Below are 14,371 nucleotides of genomic sequence, written 5' to 3'. Positions count from 1 at the left end.
TCTTCTCGTTGGTGGCGAGGTCGCCGAGCCCGTAGCCAGGGAGCTGTTGGCAGCGGAGCCGCCGCGCGGTAGGTGGTTCCTTGCGGCTGGAGGCGGGTGCGGCCGGGGCTGGGCTGGGGCTTCGCGGGAGGGCGGCGGACGGGGAACGGGAGGCGGCGGCGGGGGCGTGGCGGCGGCCACCGCTCGGAGAGCCCCGGTCCCCGCCTGGACGCCGGCCGGGAGCCGCGGGGCTCTGACCGCGCCGCGCCCCCCGTGTGGAGGCCGCCTGTGGGGGCTCGCGCTCCGGGGGAACTGGGGCGGCCGGGGTGGGGAGGGGGGGTGCCGGCCGCCCGCAGTCGTCGCCTCTCTGGGAGCCCGGCTCTGGCCCAGCCGTCTGGGCCCCCGCGTCCCAGGCGCTCTCGCCGACGCCCCTCCGCGCCTCGGGTCCCGGGTTCCGCCCGGCGGGCCAGGCTGGCACCGCCTGCCTCGGGTGCAGCCCGCGCCGAGCGCCCGAGCATCCCTGGGCCTCCCACGTCCGCGAAGGATTTGCCTCCTAAATCTCTCCGTGTTTGCACTCTTAACGCCTCCCCTCCCCGCTGGATTGGCAAAACACAGGTAAATGCCCAATTCTCTTCCTGAACTTCGGATCACACCCCCGCGTGGCCTTCGTCGGCGAGCCTCCAGCGAGCAGCTCGCGCCCCGGTGGTTGGGGGCCTGGGGCGGCTGCGTCCGCGAGTCCGCGCCGCTGGCCCAGGACCGTCAAGTTGGGGCCCGGTGACGCCCGAGGGTCCAGATGGGATTTTCTGGAAGTTCTGCTCCAAGTACATGGTGCACTTCAGATCGTTTTCAAAGCAACAGTTTCTGTCCTGGAATTGCCCTTGGGTAACATTTTTTTTTTTAATCCTCTTTATTTCTGTGGATTTGTTTGCCCAGGGAGTTTTCTCTCAGATTGCCAAAAGGATACAGAAACACCTTGCTCATTGAGGCAAGGAGCACATAAAATTATTGTTTATCTTTTTAAATTGCTCCTTTGCATGTTAAGTATGTCCATCATACAGCTTCAAACGCAGTGTTATTTTTATCTGGGCTGTTGAATTTTGTTTGCCAAAGTGATTCCTTCAATAGCTTTATTCTTAATTTGTTTACCAAAGCATTTTTTTTAACAACTATTTCTTTTTTTTAATTAAAAAACATTTTTTAAAATGTTTTATTTATGTTTGAGAGAGCGTGAGCAGGGGAGGGGCAGAGAGAGAGAGGGAGACGGAGAATCTGAAGCAGGCTCTGCGCTGACGGTAGCTATTCTGAGGGGAGGGGGGCTCAAACTCAGGAACCCTGAGATCATGACCTGAGCCGAAGGCGACGCTCAACCGACTGAGCCACCCAGGCGCCCTTACAACTATTTCATATTACACTTACAGTATTAAATATAATCCTCCTTTCCCAAACCATTCCTGACCCGAAGTAGGTGTTTTATAAGTATACGTGGGATGAATTGCTGATCACACCTCTAACTAAGCCTCATTTCATGGATGCGTGAATCTCTAGTGTGAAAAGGTACCTAAGATATTTTCTAGCGTAAACCGGTCTCTCTTATTATGTCTTTTAAGCCACGGAGATCAGCAAGGAAGTGTTCCCCCTTCAGTTTAGGTACTGTTTTTGAAAGAGGACGGAACCTAGGTAACATCATCTCATGTTTGTTCTGTCAGCAGTGACCAGGCCGATCTGATTTGGTACGTGGCGTAAAGTCAGGCTGCCTTGACTAGGACGGCAAGGCCCTGACTCTGTGTGGCTCCCAGCACGGTAACCGGTTTGCTCGGTCTCAGGTCCAGATTCCCGCCCCACGTGCCTAGACACAAACCCTTCCAGCCTCAGCTTTCCTGTTACTGCGATATTTAGCACACTTATAGGCCAAGACTGCCCCCCCCTTTCCCTTCCACAGCCACCCGTCCCATGGGCTCTGCGTATGAAAACTCTGCTTACCCCACCGGCCGCCTTCCCCAAGACACTTCTGGCTGAGCCTTTGAGCATCTCTCTCTATCGCTGTAGTTCCTCTTGCCTGTCTCTCCGTATTAGTATCCAGATTTGTTTGCCCACCGCTTTGTTTTCCTTGGACAATAGCGTAGGGCTGTCTTCACGTGCAAGTTCATCGTAGATGCTTGATGGACTTGGACTTGCAGCTTCAGCCTTCTGCCAGTCTTACTACAGAAGTTTTATTCGTTATCATCTTGTAGCAAGTTTGCAGAAAGTAAGCATCCTTGGGATGTTTCTTCCTGTTCTTTAAAAAAAAAAAACTCTTAATGCTTATTTATTTTTGAGAGAGAGAGAAAGACACAGAGGATGAGTGGGGGAGGGGCAGAGAGAGAGAGGGAGACACAGAATCCGAAGCAGGCTCCAGGCTCTGAGCTGTCAGCACAGAGCCCAACATGGGGCTTGAACCCATGAACTGTGAGATCATGACCCGAGCCGAAGTCGGATGCTTAACCGACTGAGCCACCTGGGCGCCCCTGTTTCTTCCTGTTCTTTTTTTTTTTTTTTAAATTTTTTTTTTTTAATGTTTTATTTATTTCTAGGAAAGAGAGAGAGAGACAGCACGAGCAGGGGAGGGTCAGAGAGAGAGGGAGATTCACAGACTGAAACAGGCTCCAGGCTCCGAGCTGGTAGTCAGCACAGAGCCCGACGCGGGTCTCGAACCCACGAACCGTGAGATCATGACCTAAGCGAAAGTCGGACGCTTAACCGACTAAGCCACCCAGGCGCCCCTGTTTCTTCCTGTTCTTAAAAATTATTCAAACCTAAGGAAGTTTTCACAAAATGCTGCCTGCATATCATGCACCATGACTATTTGAAGGAGCTTTTGTAGGAATTGACTAATAAAGTTTTTGAAAATCTGGTAGAGTTTTTTTCCTACCATATTCTGTTTTATAAAAACCTGCAGTAGTTTTTGGTTATTTTGAGGTTCACCAGGCAGATATAATTTTCAGACAGATAATTAAAAAATAGCATGCATGCAGCGCCTTGTGATTTACAAGGTAGATCGCTATACAGTGTAAGTTAGTTGAATCTCACAAGTGCCGATGAGGATTATTTCACTCCGGGAAAAACTGGGGCTGCAGTTCACTTCCAGGTCTTTGATTCCAGAGCCTTCAGCAGCCTGCCTGCTGCCTGGTAACTAAAACTTCGGTGATGTCACATATAATGGTGTGCAGTCCAAACTTTCAGAACAAAGTTCACTTGCAACCTGGGATTTTCCTTTCTTTTCAAGAGCATGTTATACTCTTAGTCTTCTAATTCATCTAGACTTGATCTTCTCTACAAATACGTTTAAAAAAAACCTTACAGACATTTAGAAACACACAGAAAAGTAGGGAGAGTAAACCTCATGTACCCATTACTGGCTTCAACAGTTACCCTTTCTTGGGGCGCCTGGGGGGCTCAGTCGGTTAAGCATCCAACGCTCAGGTCATGATCTCACGGTTCGTGGGTTCGAGCCCCGCATCGGGCTCTGTGCTGGCAGCTCAGAGCCTGGAGCCTGCTTCTGATCCTGTGTCTCCCTCTCTCTCGGCCCCTCCCCAGCTCATGCTCTCTCTCCCAGAAATAAATAAAAACAGTAAAAAATTTTTTTAAAATATTTTAAAAAAACCCGATTACTGTTTCCTCACCCGCTTCTGTGTGTGTGTGTCTGGTGGAGGGTGGTGGGCACTTTGAAGCGCTTCCGCCCCTGGCATGTTTAGTAACCTGTTTCCTCACTGGAGGTGTCTTGAGTTTATCTCTCTGTCCACCAAAAGCAATCTTTCTGTGCTCCCCGCATCCTGTAGGACCAGACGAAAGACATTGAATTAGTTTGGTGGGTCCGTCCCTGTCCACTTGGGGTTTTCCTTTTCGACCCGCCTTACTCACTTCTGACTCTTCCTTGCGTGTGGCCTTGCCCCTCCCTCCTGCTTCCTGCCTTTCTCCTAACAGATTGCAGTACCGATTTTCATTTCTGTTCTTCAGAATAATTTATTTCATACAATGGTATGTTCCCCATCTTTAGCCTTATTTTCTTTTGTTTTCTTTTCTTTTGTTTTTTAAGGCGACTTCACACCCAGTGCAGAGCCCAGTGCGGGGCTCGAACTCGCAGCCCTGAGATCAAGACCCGAGCTGGGATCAAGAGTCGAATGGTTAACCGACTGAGCCACCCAGGTGCCCCAGCCTTATTAAAAGCTGTACGACTGGGACATTACATGTCTCCTTTCTCCCACAGAACACATTACTGTTCCCGTGTGTGGCCCTTGATGCTTCTCCGCACGTTGCTGAATTTTCATTAAAAGGTTGGCAAATCTTAGTTTGCCCTGGCGTTTCTCTAAACTGCATTTCGGTGGAAGGTGTATCTGACGGGACCTTAGAGCCCGTTCCATTTGGCTTTACTGAGAGAACTTGATGGCCGGTAGAATGAAATGATCAACAGGGACAGGTGGGTCCAGGCACTCACCTAACGTTTCCAGGACTTGGCTTCTTCCCGTCATTCCGACCTCCTCCTGTCTGGCTTGGGTTTCCTCTCAGGTGGCCTTGCCTACATCTGCAGTCTTCGCCACCAGCTTTGCGCTGTGGCAGCAGTAGTTGGGCAGATACCTCCAGCAACAGTCCCGGAGCTGGGGCCGGCTGACTCGCCTGGGTCACGGGCTTGCCCCTGACCGACCAGAGGGACGCCTCTGCCGCGAGCAGGGGAAGGTCACACCACGCGCACTGAGACGTGCACTGAGAGTGTGGGTGTCTAAGGAGATGGGGGTGCTGTTGACCAAACGCACAGAGAGTGAATACTGGGTAGGCAGGCGAGAATAATGGCTGTGTCCCGGAGAAGGTCAAGTTGAGTGGGACTAAAAGCTCCCGGTAGCAGATCCACTGTACAGGTGATCGCGTTACAACTTCTGGGTGTAAACACAAAAACAAACAGGCTCATCTGACAAGGGAGAACAGCTCCCAGAAGTCATTTTCTCGGAAGCTTTGGTACTAATGTTCCGGGGACGCATTTACTCACTTCCCTTCTGGTTGGAGTTTCCCATATGATTCCGCACTCTAAGTCACAAGTATCTGCAGCCCAGAACGACTACAGACTCATCAGACTTGGAGGTGTCGTAGATTTACCGTATCTGAGTTGTTCACCTTTCAGATCAGACGATCTGACCCACCTCCCACACGTTGACTGCCTCGCTGTCGACTGGGGTTTGCAGATGGGACTGTACGAGGAAGCGAGCACGGGAGGGAAAAAAGCGTAAGGACGCCAAGCCACTTTCCAGGACCGCCATCCTTTCTAGGGCTTCTTTGCCTGTGTCAGGGCTCGGGTTCCCCCAGCCCGGCTAAGGAGGAAAGTAGCGGGAGCGCCTGTCTGGTGGATCCAGTGGAATCGTGGCCTTCGTGAACAGCAGTTTCAGAATAAAGAGGCCTGTGGTCCTCAAGCCGCATTCAAGTCCGGCCTTTCTGCCGACAGGAGTGTTGCCCTCACCTCTGACAGCAGCGGTCTGTCGACGAGGACCGCACACACTGTACGTCCCAGTAGCTGGAACGTGAGTTTAGAAATTCCAAATGAATTTGTTGTTTTAGAAACAACTAGGCCTTAATAAACTTAGATACCACAGCGCAGTTTATTACTGTAGACTTAGAAAAAGAATAGTCCATGACTTAGGACCATAGCCTTTGGTTTAAAAAAAAAATTTTTTTTTTAATGTTTATTTTTGAGAGAGACAGAGTGTGAACGGGGGAGGGGCAGAGAGAGAGAGAGAGAGAGAGACAGGATCTGACACAGGCTCCAGGCTCTAAGCTGTCCGCACAGGGCCAGACGCAGGGCTCAAACCCAGAAACTGAGATCATGACCTGAGCTGAAGTCAGATGCTTAACTGACTGAGCTACCCAGGCGCCCCTGATTTTTCTCTTAATCTTTAGTGTTCTTAGCTCTTTTAAGGCATTAGAAATGATTATAAATTTAGATTATAAGCAAGTTAATAAAATAATAGCTTCTCAGGACTAAATCCCTTGTTCTTGGCTAGTGAGGCAGGACACAGATCATGTGTGAGAAGGAAAGATTATGTAGTTTCCATTTCACTTGTGGGTACAGGGTACCTAATGTTCAGGTTAAGAAAAGCTGGTTCAAATTAGAATCTAGCTGTTCAAGAAGCAGGAACATTATCTCTCAGTCACATCGATATTATAGTTCGTACGCTGGATTTTGTTTGTTTAAAATGATTCCTCTCGTGTCTTTATTTCCTCTCCCTGTTATTCCAGATGTAAAACACGAGAAAGTTATTTCGCGTGACGTAGCCACCAAAGAAGAGAAAAGACCAGCCTGACACAGAAATAGTCTCTAAGGGGAATCTCACGTATCAAGCACATAGCATGAGTGTAACATACAACGTTCTGAAAAAAAGAATCCTGACATTTTTGATAGAATTGGTTTGGTGTTTGTGGAAGAACGTACTGTGCGTGTGTCTGTGTGTAAAATGACAAATTCTGTCACATGTGACTTTGACTTTCCTGGAATTAGAATGCCTGTTCACGATAGGATAGCACCCTTTGGTAGATTGGTACCGTTGTGAAGAATACAGGCGATCGTGTACCTTACGATGAGAAAATGGAACCATGTCAAAGACGTGAGAGTTTGGACCCAAGACAGTCGACTTTAAGACTATGGACTTCTCTCTAACGTGCCGCCTGGCGGGTTAACGCTTAACATTCACCTTCCCGTTCTCTTCAGTGCATTTAGGAGAGTGAGCTGTGTATGACGTGGTTATCCATTTTAACTTTATTTTGTTTTACTTAACGTATTTTTTTAGACCCCGTGTGGAGGTTATGGATGATGGCAAGCCCAGTCCTGGGCCACTGAGCGAGACCTCGGAATTCCTCTTCTCCTTTGGAGTCATAGCAGATATTCAGTATGCCGACTTGGAGGATGGCTATAACTTCCAGGGAAACAGGCGGCGCTACTACAGACACAGCCTGGTCCACTTGCAGGGCGCCATCGAGCACTGGAACACAGCCGGCAGCCCGCCCCGCTGCGTGCTCCAGCTGGGGGACGTCATCGACGGATACAACGCGCAGTATAAAACCTCCGAGAAGTCGCTGGAGCTTGTTATGAGCGCATTCCAGACGCTGAAAGCGCCCGTGCATCACACGTGGGGGAACCACGAGTTCTACAACTTCAGCAGACACTACCTAACCAATTCCAAACTGAACACAAAGTTTCTGGAAGACCAGATTGTGCGCCACCCCGAGACCGTGCCTTCCGAGAGCTACTATGCTTACCATTTTGTACCGTTCCCCCAGTTCCGGTTCATCTTGCTGGATGCTTACGACCTGAGCGTCTTAGGCGTGGACCAGTCCTCTGCAAAGTACCAGCAGTGTCTGAAGATACTGAGGGGTCACAATCCAAACTCGGAATTGAACAGTCCTCAAGGTGAATTATTCCTTTGAGCTGAGAATCTAATACGTTGTCTTTAAATTCTTCAGCTACCTTTTATTCAGCAGGAAGATGGACGATTAAGGTAAAAGTATATTGTCGCCATTTTTCAGGGTCCAGATTTCTCACAGGCCTCATGGCGCGTGGATTGGTTGCCGCTGGTTAAGGATGCGCTTCATGGATATCTGAATGTCCTGGGCCAGGCCGTTTTTCTAGGGCTAGCTAGTCAGAGCCATAAGCAATGCTGACGGCTTCCCTTCTCTTTTTAATGGGTTGAGTGGAGGAAACAGAGACGTAGATGGGCGGGACCAGTGATACATGAAACAAATGAAATTACTTCCACAGTGATAAATCCTACCAAGAAAATCACATAGAGCGTTACAGGGATCACCTGCCGTTTTGGCTTCGGTGGTCGGAGGAGATGGCCTCTCCCGAGAGAAGCACATGGAAGTGGAAACCTGCATGGTTGGAGGTTGGAAGGAGTCGTCTTTCGGGGGTGTGGGGTGGGCGGAGTGTTGGGGACAGAGGGCAGGACAGGGCAGGGTGCCCCGCGGAGGGCACCTTGGGCATCAGGACGCAGAAGGTCCGTGAGGTAAGCAGAGCAGGTGTACAGCACAGCACGATTCATCCCTGCGTCGCCCTGAATCCTGGTGGTTTCTTGTTTTAAGTCAGCTGCTGCCTAATATTCCTAAAGGTACAGGTGTCCCCATGTTAGCCGAGTTCAAATGCCCAAAGGAGGGAAAAACTGAACACGCTTGATGGGCCTAACGTACCTCATTCATTTCAGGACTGTCTGAGCCCCAGTTTGTCCAGTTCAACGGAGGATTCAGCCAAGAGCAGCTGAACTGGTTGAACGAAGTTCTCACCTTCTCGGACACAAACCAGGAAAAGGTGGTGATTGTGAGTAAGTATTTCAATTACTTGGTCACAGCAGCGTTTTAGAGGATGGGAGAATTAGGTCGACCGCGTGCTAGTAATGTTTACATTGCGATGTCCTCTTGCTGTGAAATGAATGCTTCCTCTTCTTTTTAATATTGAGAACCTGAGTATAAGACCGACATTTATGGCCCAGCCAGGAAAGAACTGTAAAATAGCAAAAACATGTTGCCACATGTTAGTGCCTGGGAGTTGGCCTTTTAGGTCTCAAAGTAGAATTTCAGCACATGGGATCAGTGTACGTGTACAGTTGACTCTTGAACGCCGTGGGGGACAGGGCGCCACCCCCTGCAGTGTCGAAAATCCACATACAACTTGTGATTCCCTAGAAGCTTAAATGACACATGACCTCCTATTGGCTTGGAGCCTCATGGAGAACATAAACAGTTGATTGACATATATTTTGTCTGTTTTAACGTGTATTCTGTGCCGTATTCTTACAAGTGAGCTAGCGGGGAGAAAGTATTAAGGGAATCGTAGGGAAGAGAAGAACGTTGACAGCACTGTAAAATCTGTGTCTGCGTGCACCCACGCAGGTCAGGCCTTTGTCCACGGTCAGCTGTAACGCCCGAGTGCGAAGTTCAGTCCAGGCCCCACACCAGACCTCTGCCAGCCGTCACTGTGGCCCCGACAGAGGCGTCTGCTGTCGAGTTGGCAGTAAAGCTGGGAACAAGTGCGGGTGCGAGATGGCCTGGCGGTGAGGACGTCACTCCTGGAGTCGGGGCTGCCGCGCCGTCGCGAGCAGATGGGGGTTGCACGACTTCCGCTTAGAATCACCTTTCACAGACACGCTGCTGTTGCAGGCTCTAGGGACCTGGAGGTGCTTCAGTGCCCTCAGCAGCAGGCGTGCGCACGCACACGGAGAGCTGACTTTGGATTTGCGGTGTGGCTGGTGTCCTTGGCCTGGGGTCTGCGTTTCGATCCTTGCTGTAGAATTGATGGTGACAGCTGAGAAGACTGTGCTTGGGGTCGCAGGGATGCCATGCCGTTCTGTGCACGGGAGCTCGTGTGACCGTGTGAGCCCAGGAGCCCATGTGAGCCGTGTGACCCCGGGACCCGTGTGAGCCGTCTGACCCTGGGTGTTCGGTGAGCCATGTGACCCGGGGTAAATGCGGAACCACAGACTGGCTTCCTGAGTATTGTATCACATGGAATTACGGACATGAGAACCCCTTGGAAACAGCAGGCGGTTCTGACAGTCGGTGGAACAGAAGCGCACGTCTCTGCACGTAGGGCTCACCTGGTGATCGGTTCCTGCCGCGGGAAAGCGCGTGGATGGAGTAGGGGTGTTGCGGCGGCCGTTACATCAGGTGTCCTTCCGAGCCACAAGGTGCCCCGGGGCCCCTGGTGTGACACTCCCTGGCTCTTCAGCAGCCGGGCTCGTTCTCGACTTGTCTCTGTTCAGCTTCCCGCTGCCAGGCCGGGCCTGTCACTTCAGAGGACGTGAGCGGAAAGGGACCTACAGGTCATACCTCAAACCTGCCAGTTTCAAAGATCAGGAAACAGAAATGAAGTAACGTGGATGTTGCAGTGGCGCATGATTTCGGTGGGAACTGGGGTCCCCCCCATGTCCTTCCCCGCCCCGTCCTGCCTTTCCCGTTTCTTTTTACTGCAGGAACCTGCCTCCGTTAGCTGTCTCTTAGTTTCTCCCTTTTCCCGTAAGCTGAGAATCCGATGAACAAACCTTTAGCAACTGAGCATGTGCGGTTTTCTATGGCAAAGTTTAAAATGGCTGATAAGCAATTTTCTTTCATTTTACTGTGCTCTTTCGCTTGACTTTTGGGGACTGAGGTCATTTGGCTGTGCACTTGGGGCTTGGCCGTGCACTTGGGAGGGTAGCACAGCTGTGGGCAGAGATCTGGTGGGGGCCCTGCAGCAGGAGGGGTTTTGGGTGGAGAATTCGGCAACTGGGGTTTGGAAATGTGAAGTCTCAAGGCCTGGAGATATCACGGGAGATGCTGAGAAGCAGTTTGGGTGTTTGAGTCTGAAATTCACAGTGGGGAGTCCGGGCAGGACTTGGAAGACTGCTCGTGACCCTCGGGACGGATTCCTGGATCACAGGGCATTAGGTGCAGGCAGAGGAGCGAAGCCCAGGGACTGGGTATCCAGGCGCTCCCAGGAAGGAGTGGGGAAAAAGAATTCTGGAAACGTCAATGGAGCTGTGAGGAAGACAGGGAGGACAGGGGAGGTTCCTGCAGCCCAGGGCCGCTTGGACGGGGAGATGGTCCCTGTGTCACTTGAGTCATATGGCCGCTTGGTCTGTAAAGCCACCTGGCCTCTCTGGGCCCGGAGCCCTTAGCGTGGCCTCAGGAGCAGGTGTGTCACGCACATGCAAACTCTTTTAAGTTCTTGGGGCGCCTTTGGTTCTTTAGGGGGCTGTTGACACCATATTACAAACTAATAGATAAAAACAGAATAAAAATTCAGAATAAATGTCAGAATAGAAGTAACAGTTTGCAGGAACAGAAAAGGAAAGTGACTCATGGGGAAGGAGTGAAGCTGAGTGAGCTGTTGTGCCCGCGCCGCGAATGACAGGTGGCGTGACCTCACGTGTGTCCCGGCGTCAGGAGCTCGAGATTCCCGGGGTTCTCCCTGCACACACCTGCCGTGGGACCTCGAACAAATAGTCCCTGCTGTACCTCGCTTTTCGCATCTGTTAAATGGCTCCAGCTAGCTTGCTCTCATGGAGGTGTTGAAAATGGCACGAATCCGTTTTAAAGCATTGAGTGTCTGTGTAGATGACGTATAACCCGTTGACGCATCCCGGAACGGTTCCTAAATCTAGGAGCACCTCTTTCTGCGTCTCTAAGGAGACGCGTCAGACTGGACCCCAGCACAGCGTCTGTGTCCGGGTCTCTTGGTGTCCGTGCGTCCTCAGGCGCCGTGGGGAGCTCTGCAGTCCTGGCCTCGCCTCTTGTGCGGACTGTCCCCCCGTCTGCACGCCGCGGGGCTGTGGGTGCAGAGCAGCCAGAGCTTCGTGTGTGTGTGCACTCGCTGGGCTTAGTCGATCTGGAACAATGGGCCTTTTTCCCCCGCGTGCTAGCTTTTAGCCATTTATTTTGATGAAAGAGATATTTCCTGATTGGCTCATAACTCTTCTTCTCTTTAACTGACAGGCCACCTCCCCATTTACCCCGAGGCCTCGGACAGTGTGTGCCTGGCCTGGAACTACAGAGATGCCCTGGCCGTGATTTGGTCCCACAAGTGTGTGGTGTGTTTCTTTGCCGGTCACACTCACGACGGCGGCTACTCTGAGGACCCCTTTGGTGTGCACCACGTCAACCTAGAGGGCGTGATAGAGACGGCGCCGGACAGCCAGGCGTTCGGCACAGTCTACGTCTACCCTGACAAGATGCTCTTGAAAGGGAAGGGCCGGGTTCCAGACAGAGTCATGAGTTACAAGCGGGGGAACGCTCTCCAGGCTTAGTCTGCATGATCTCGTTTTACCTCTATGGAAAGAGAGTGGCCTCGCTCGGTGTTTTTGTTCCTCTGCCCCCAGAATCCTCAGTCCCCCGTTTGGCGTTCTGTTCACGTAACAAAATGTATTTGTGGCCTCCGTGCGCACCAGCTCACGAGATGCTCTGAAACATCATTTTTGGATGACAGATCCCGAGCTGAGGACTGGACACGAAGCGAGTGAAGTGGCGTGAATAAACCAGGGCAGAGGCCGAGGGGGCTGGTGGAGTCCGCCAGACAGACTTCATTTAGCCTGACGGGAAATCAGGCTAGTTTTTTCTTTTTTTAAACCAAGGAGGACGTAGAGGATGTATTCATAGATTAACTGTGTAACTTAAAATTCGTAATAAAAAAATGAAGTAAGCTCAGGTCAACTCTGTGTATCCTGCCGTGTGCACGAGCTCTGGACATTTTTTGCTCAGAATACCCAGCATATTTGTACGGTTACCGGCTTGTATTCCTGTCCTGTAAACAAGTCAGTTGCTTAATGGGTGAATGCGTGGCCTCTCCCGCGCGAGGCTGTGAGAAGGGCCCCCAGAGAAGTCACGCGGTCCCCTCAGGATTCTCAGCAAGGCAGGACCAAGAGCCGGCGCGGCCGTGCACCCGCTGCTGCGGCCTCTGGGCAGCAGCGAGGGCCGTGGGAGACCACGGGGCTGAACGAATGACTCTCCGCACCCTGTATGGACAGACGCTCCCTGTATAGACAGACGGGACACGCTAACCTGCTTGACCCATGCGCTGAGGCTTCTTCCTGGAAACTGACTAGATGGGAACGAGACTGTTGAAGCGTAGAGGGAGTTGAGTCCGGGCCTGAGGAAACATCAAGAGGGAACACACCCAGTACTAGTCCCCCGGCTCACTGGGCGCCTCGGCTCCGAGGCGAAGAGGTGTATTCGTGTTCTGTAGCTGCTGCAGCAAATCACCACCATGTTGGTGGCTTAAATTAGCACATATATGGTCCTTCTGGAGGTCAGAAGTCTGAAATCATTTTCCCTGGGCCAAGCTCAAGGTGTTGTCAGGGCCACGCCCCCTCGAGGGTCTCTGCGGCAGAGTCTGTATCCCAGTTTCTAGAACCTCCACCCTCAGAGCCACCAGCGTGGCCTCTTCAAGCCTCCCCTTCCCCCCGTCCCCCTTATCCAGACAGCTGTGATTACGTGGAGCCGTCCCCTGGCTGATCCAGGATCAGCTCCCATCTCTGGATCCTTAATTTAATCATGTGCGCAGAGTCTACTTTGTGATACAAGGTGACAGTCCCAGGTTCTGGGGGGTCGGACCAGCGACCTTTGGGGCCGATATTCGGGTCACCGGAGGGGTGACTGTAATGTGCTCCCTGCATTCACCGACTTCACCATCCGGAGACACAAATGTGTGAAGAAAGGCCTGGGAATGAGGAGGGCAGTTCACTCTTGTTGAACAGGATTAGGGAGGACTTGAAGGAGGAAGAGGCACTTGACAGGGTGTCAGGCAGAAGGGCATCAGCAGAGATGAGGGCATCACGCTGAGCTGAGTGGTAAGTAGTGCTGTCAAGACTCGCCAAAAGGCACCTGGGTTGTGGCAAGAAAGCGCAGGCAGAGGACCGGCGAGGGCCGTGTTGTGGAGCCTTGAATGATGAGCCCAGAGTTAGTAGTGAGCTTGTCAGACAGTGAGGAGCCTTCCAGTTTCCGAGCTGGGGAAGTATGGTTACAGGTGCCTTTCAGTCTTCAGAGGAGGAGAGGCTGATGGGGAAGGGTGCCAGAGGGCAGAGAATAGACAGAGGGAAGGCAGAGGCTCTGATAACAGAAACGTTAAGCTTACTTTCAGTGGAGAAACAGAGTTTACAACAGTCTCAGTAATAAATACTCCTTTCCGAAGGCAGCGCTCCTACCAAGAGCTCTGTGCTCAGAGATATAAAAGGAACTGCGTGTATTTGCAGAATTCACAGTGATGCGAGGGCCGCGGATACGATGAAAGTGTATTTTGAACATCACTTTTTTTTTTTCCTTCGATCTGGAACACTACTGTCTTTTAAGCACGGAATCAGGCATTCCCTGGAGGATAGGTAGATCCTATACAGGACTCACAGATAAATCCATTTCTTCGTGTGTGACTTCAGCACTTACATCCAAAGAGGTGTAAAATCTAGAAGTCTCATGCGAGCCAAGCATACGTTGGAACACTGACATCCCTTTTGTGTATTTTTTTGACCCTTCAGATAAATTTTACGTCCATTGCTTACAGTTGACAAGGTTTCCTTTTTCCCTTTTCCCTCATCTGAATCTTGCTAGAGAATTTTGCCTGTCCAGTGACCACTGTGTATAAACCAAGCACAAAACATACGTACCTCCTTTAACAAGTATTTATAGAATCCTTAATATTGTATTCAAGGCCGTAAAAGCAAGCAAATGGCCAGAATTATTTCCTCTCTCCTGATGCGTGACTGGTACTAATATTTTTTTTGAGTGAAATATTTCCTAACTCTTGTGAAACAGTATCTCGACTCCAGAGTTTGATGCTAACCCCAAAAAATTGCCGTCCGACAGAAATACGCCCGGAGCCACATAAGTAATTTAAAAGCAGTAATTTAATTTACTC

General features: G+C 51.1%; 1 protein-coding gene across 4 annotated transcripts; it reads left to right on the top strand.

Moving 5' to 3' along the window:
- The first annotated feature begins 13 nt into the window (after positions 1 to 13).
- ADPRM (ADP-ribose/CDP-alcohol diphosphatase, manganese dependent) lies at positions 14 to 12,168 on the top strand. Of its 4 annotated transcripts, XM_039231533.1 has the most exons (5): positions 16 to 68; positions 4,223 to 4,289; positions 6,786 to 7,405; positions 8,196 to 8,312; positions 11,461 to 12,168. In XM_039231533.1, the coding sequence occupies exons 3-5, from the start codon at positions 6,802 to 6,804 to the stop codon at positions 11,769 to 11,771; spliced, it is 1,032 nt and encodes a 343-aa protein (XP_039087464.1). In that variant the 5' UTR covers positions 16 to 68; positions 4,223 to 4,289; positions 6,786 to 6,801; the 3' UTR covers positions 11,772 to 12,168. The 4 variants fall into 4 exon arrangements, with proteins under 4 accessions (XP_039087463.1, XP_039087464.1, XP_039087465.1 ...); XM_039231532.1 differs by lacking the exon at positions 4,223 to 4,289 and having other exon boundaries at positions 14 to 68; XM_039231534.1 differs by lacking the exons at positions 16 to 68; positions 4,223 to 4,289 and adding an exon at positions 354 to 861 and having other exon boundaries at positions 8,196 to 8,308; positions 11,461 to 11,636.
- Positions 12,169 to 14,371: the final 2,203 nt, after the last annotated feature.

Source organism: Hyaena hyaena, unplaced genomic scaffold, assembly GCF_003009895.1.
Source record: "Hyaena hyaena isolate Hyena2069 unplaced genomic scaffold, ASM300989v1 scaffold_58, whole genome shotgun sequence".
Taxonomy (NCBI): domain Eukaryota; kingdom Metazoa; phylum Chordata; class Mammalia; order Carnivora; family Hyaenidae; genus Hyaena; species Hyaena hyaena.
The sequence above is the reverse complement of the archived record's forward strand: the minus strand, read 5'-3'. Positions and strand labels throughout refer to the sequence as shown.

What these genes read in the sequence shown, in the direction of transcription:
- ADPRM (XM_039231531.1), top strand. Translation starts at nt 773, where the DNA reads ATGGGATTTTCTGGAAGTTCTGCTCCAAGTACATGGTGCACTTCAGAT. An exon ending in TGTCCTGGAATTGCCCTTGG is followed by an intron (nt 862 to 6,785) that starts GTAACATTTTTT and finishes GTATTTTTTTAG; the next exon opens with ACCCCGTGTGGAGGTTATGG. An exon ending in GGAATTGAACAGTCCTCAAG is followed by an intron (nt 7,406 to 8,195) that starts GTGAATTATTCC and finishes CATTCATTTCAG; the next exon opens with GACTGTCTGAGCCCCAGTTT.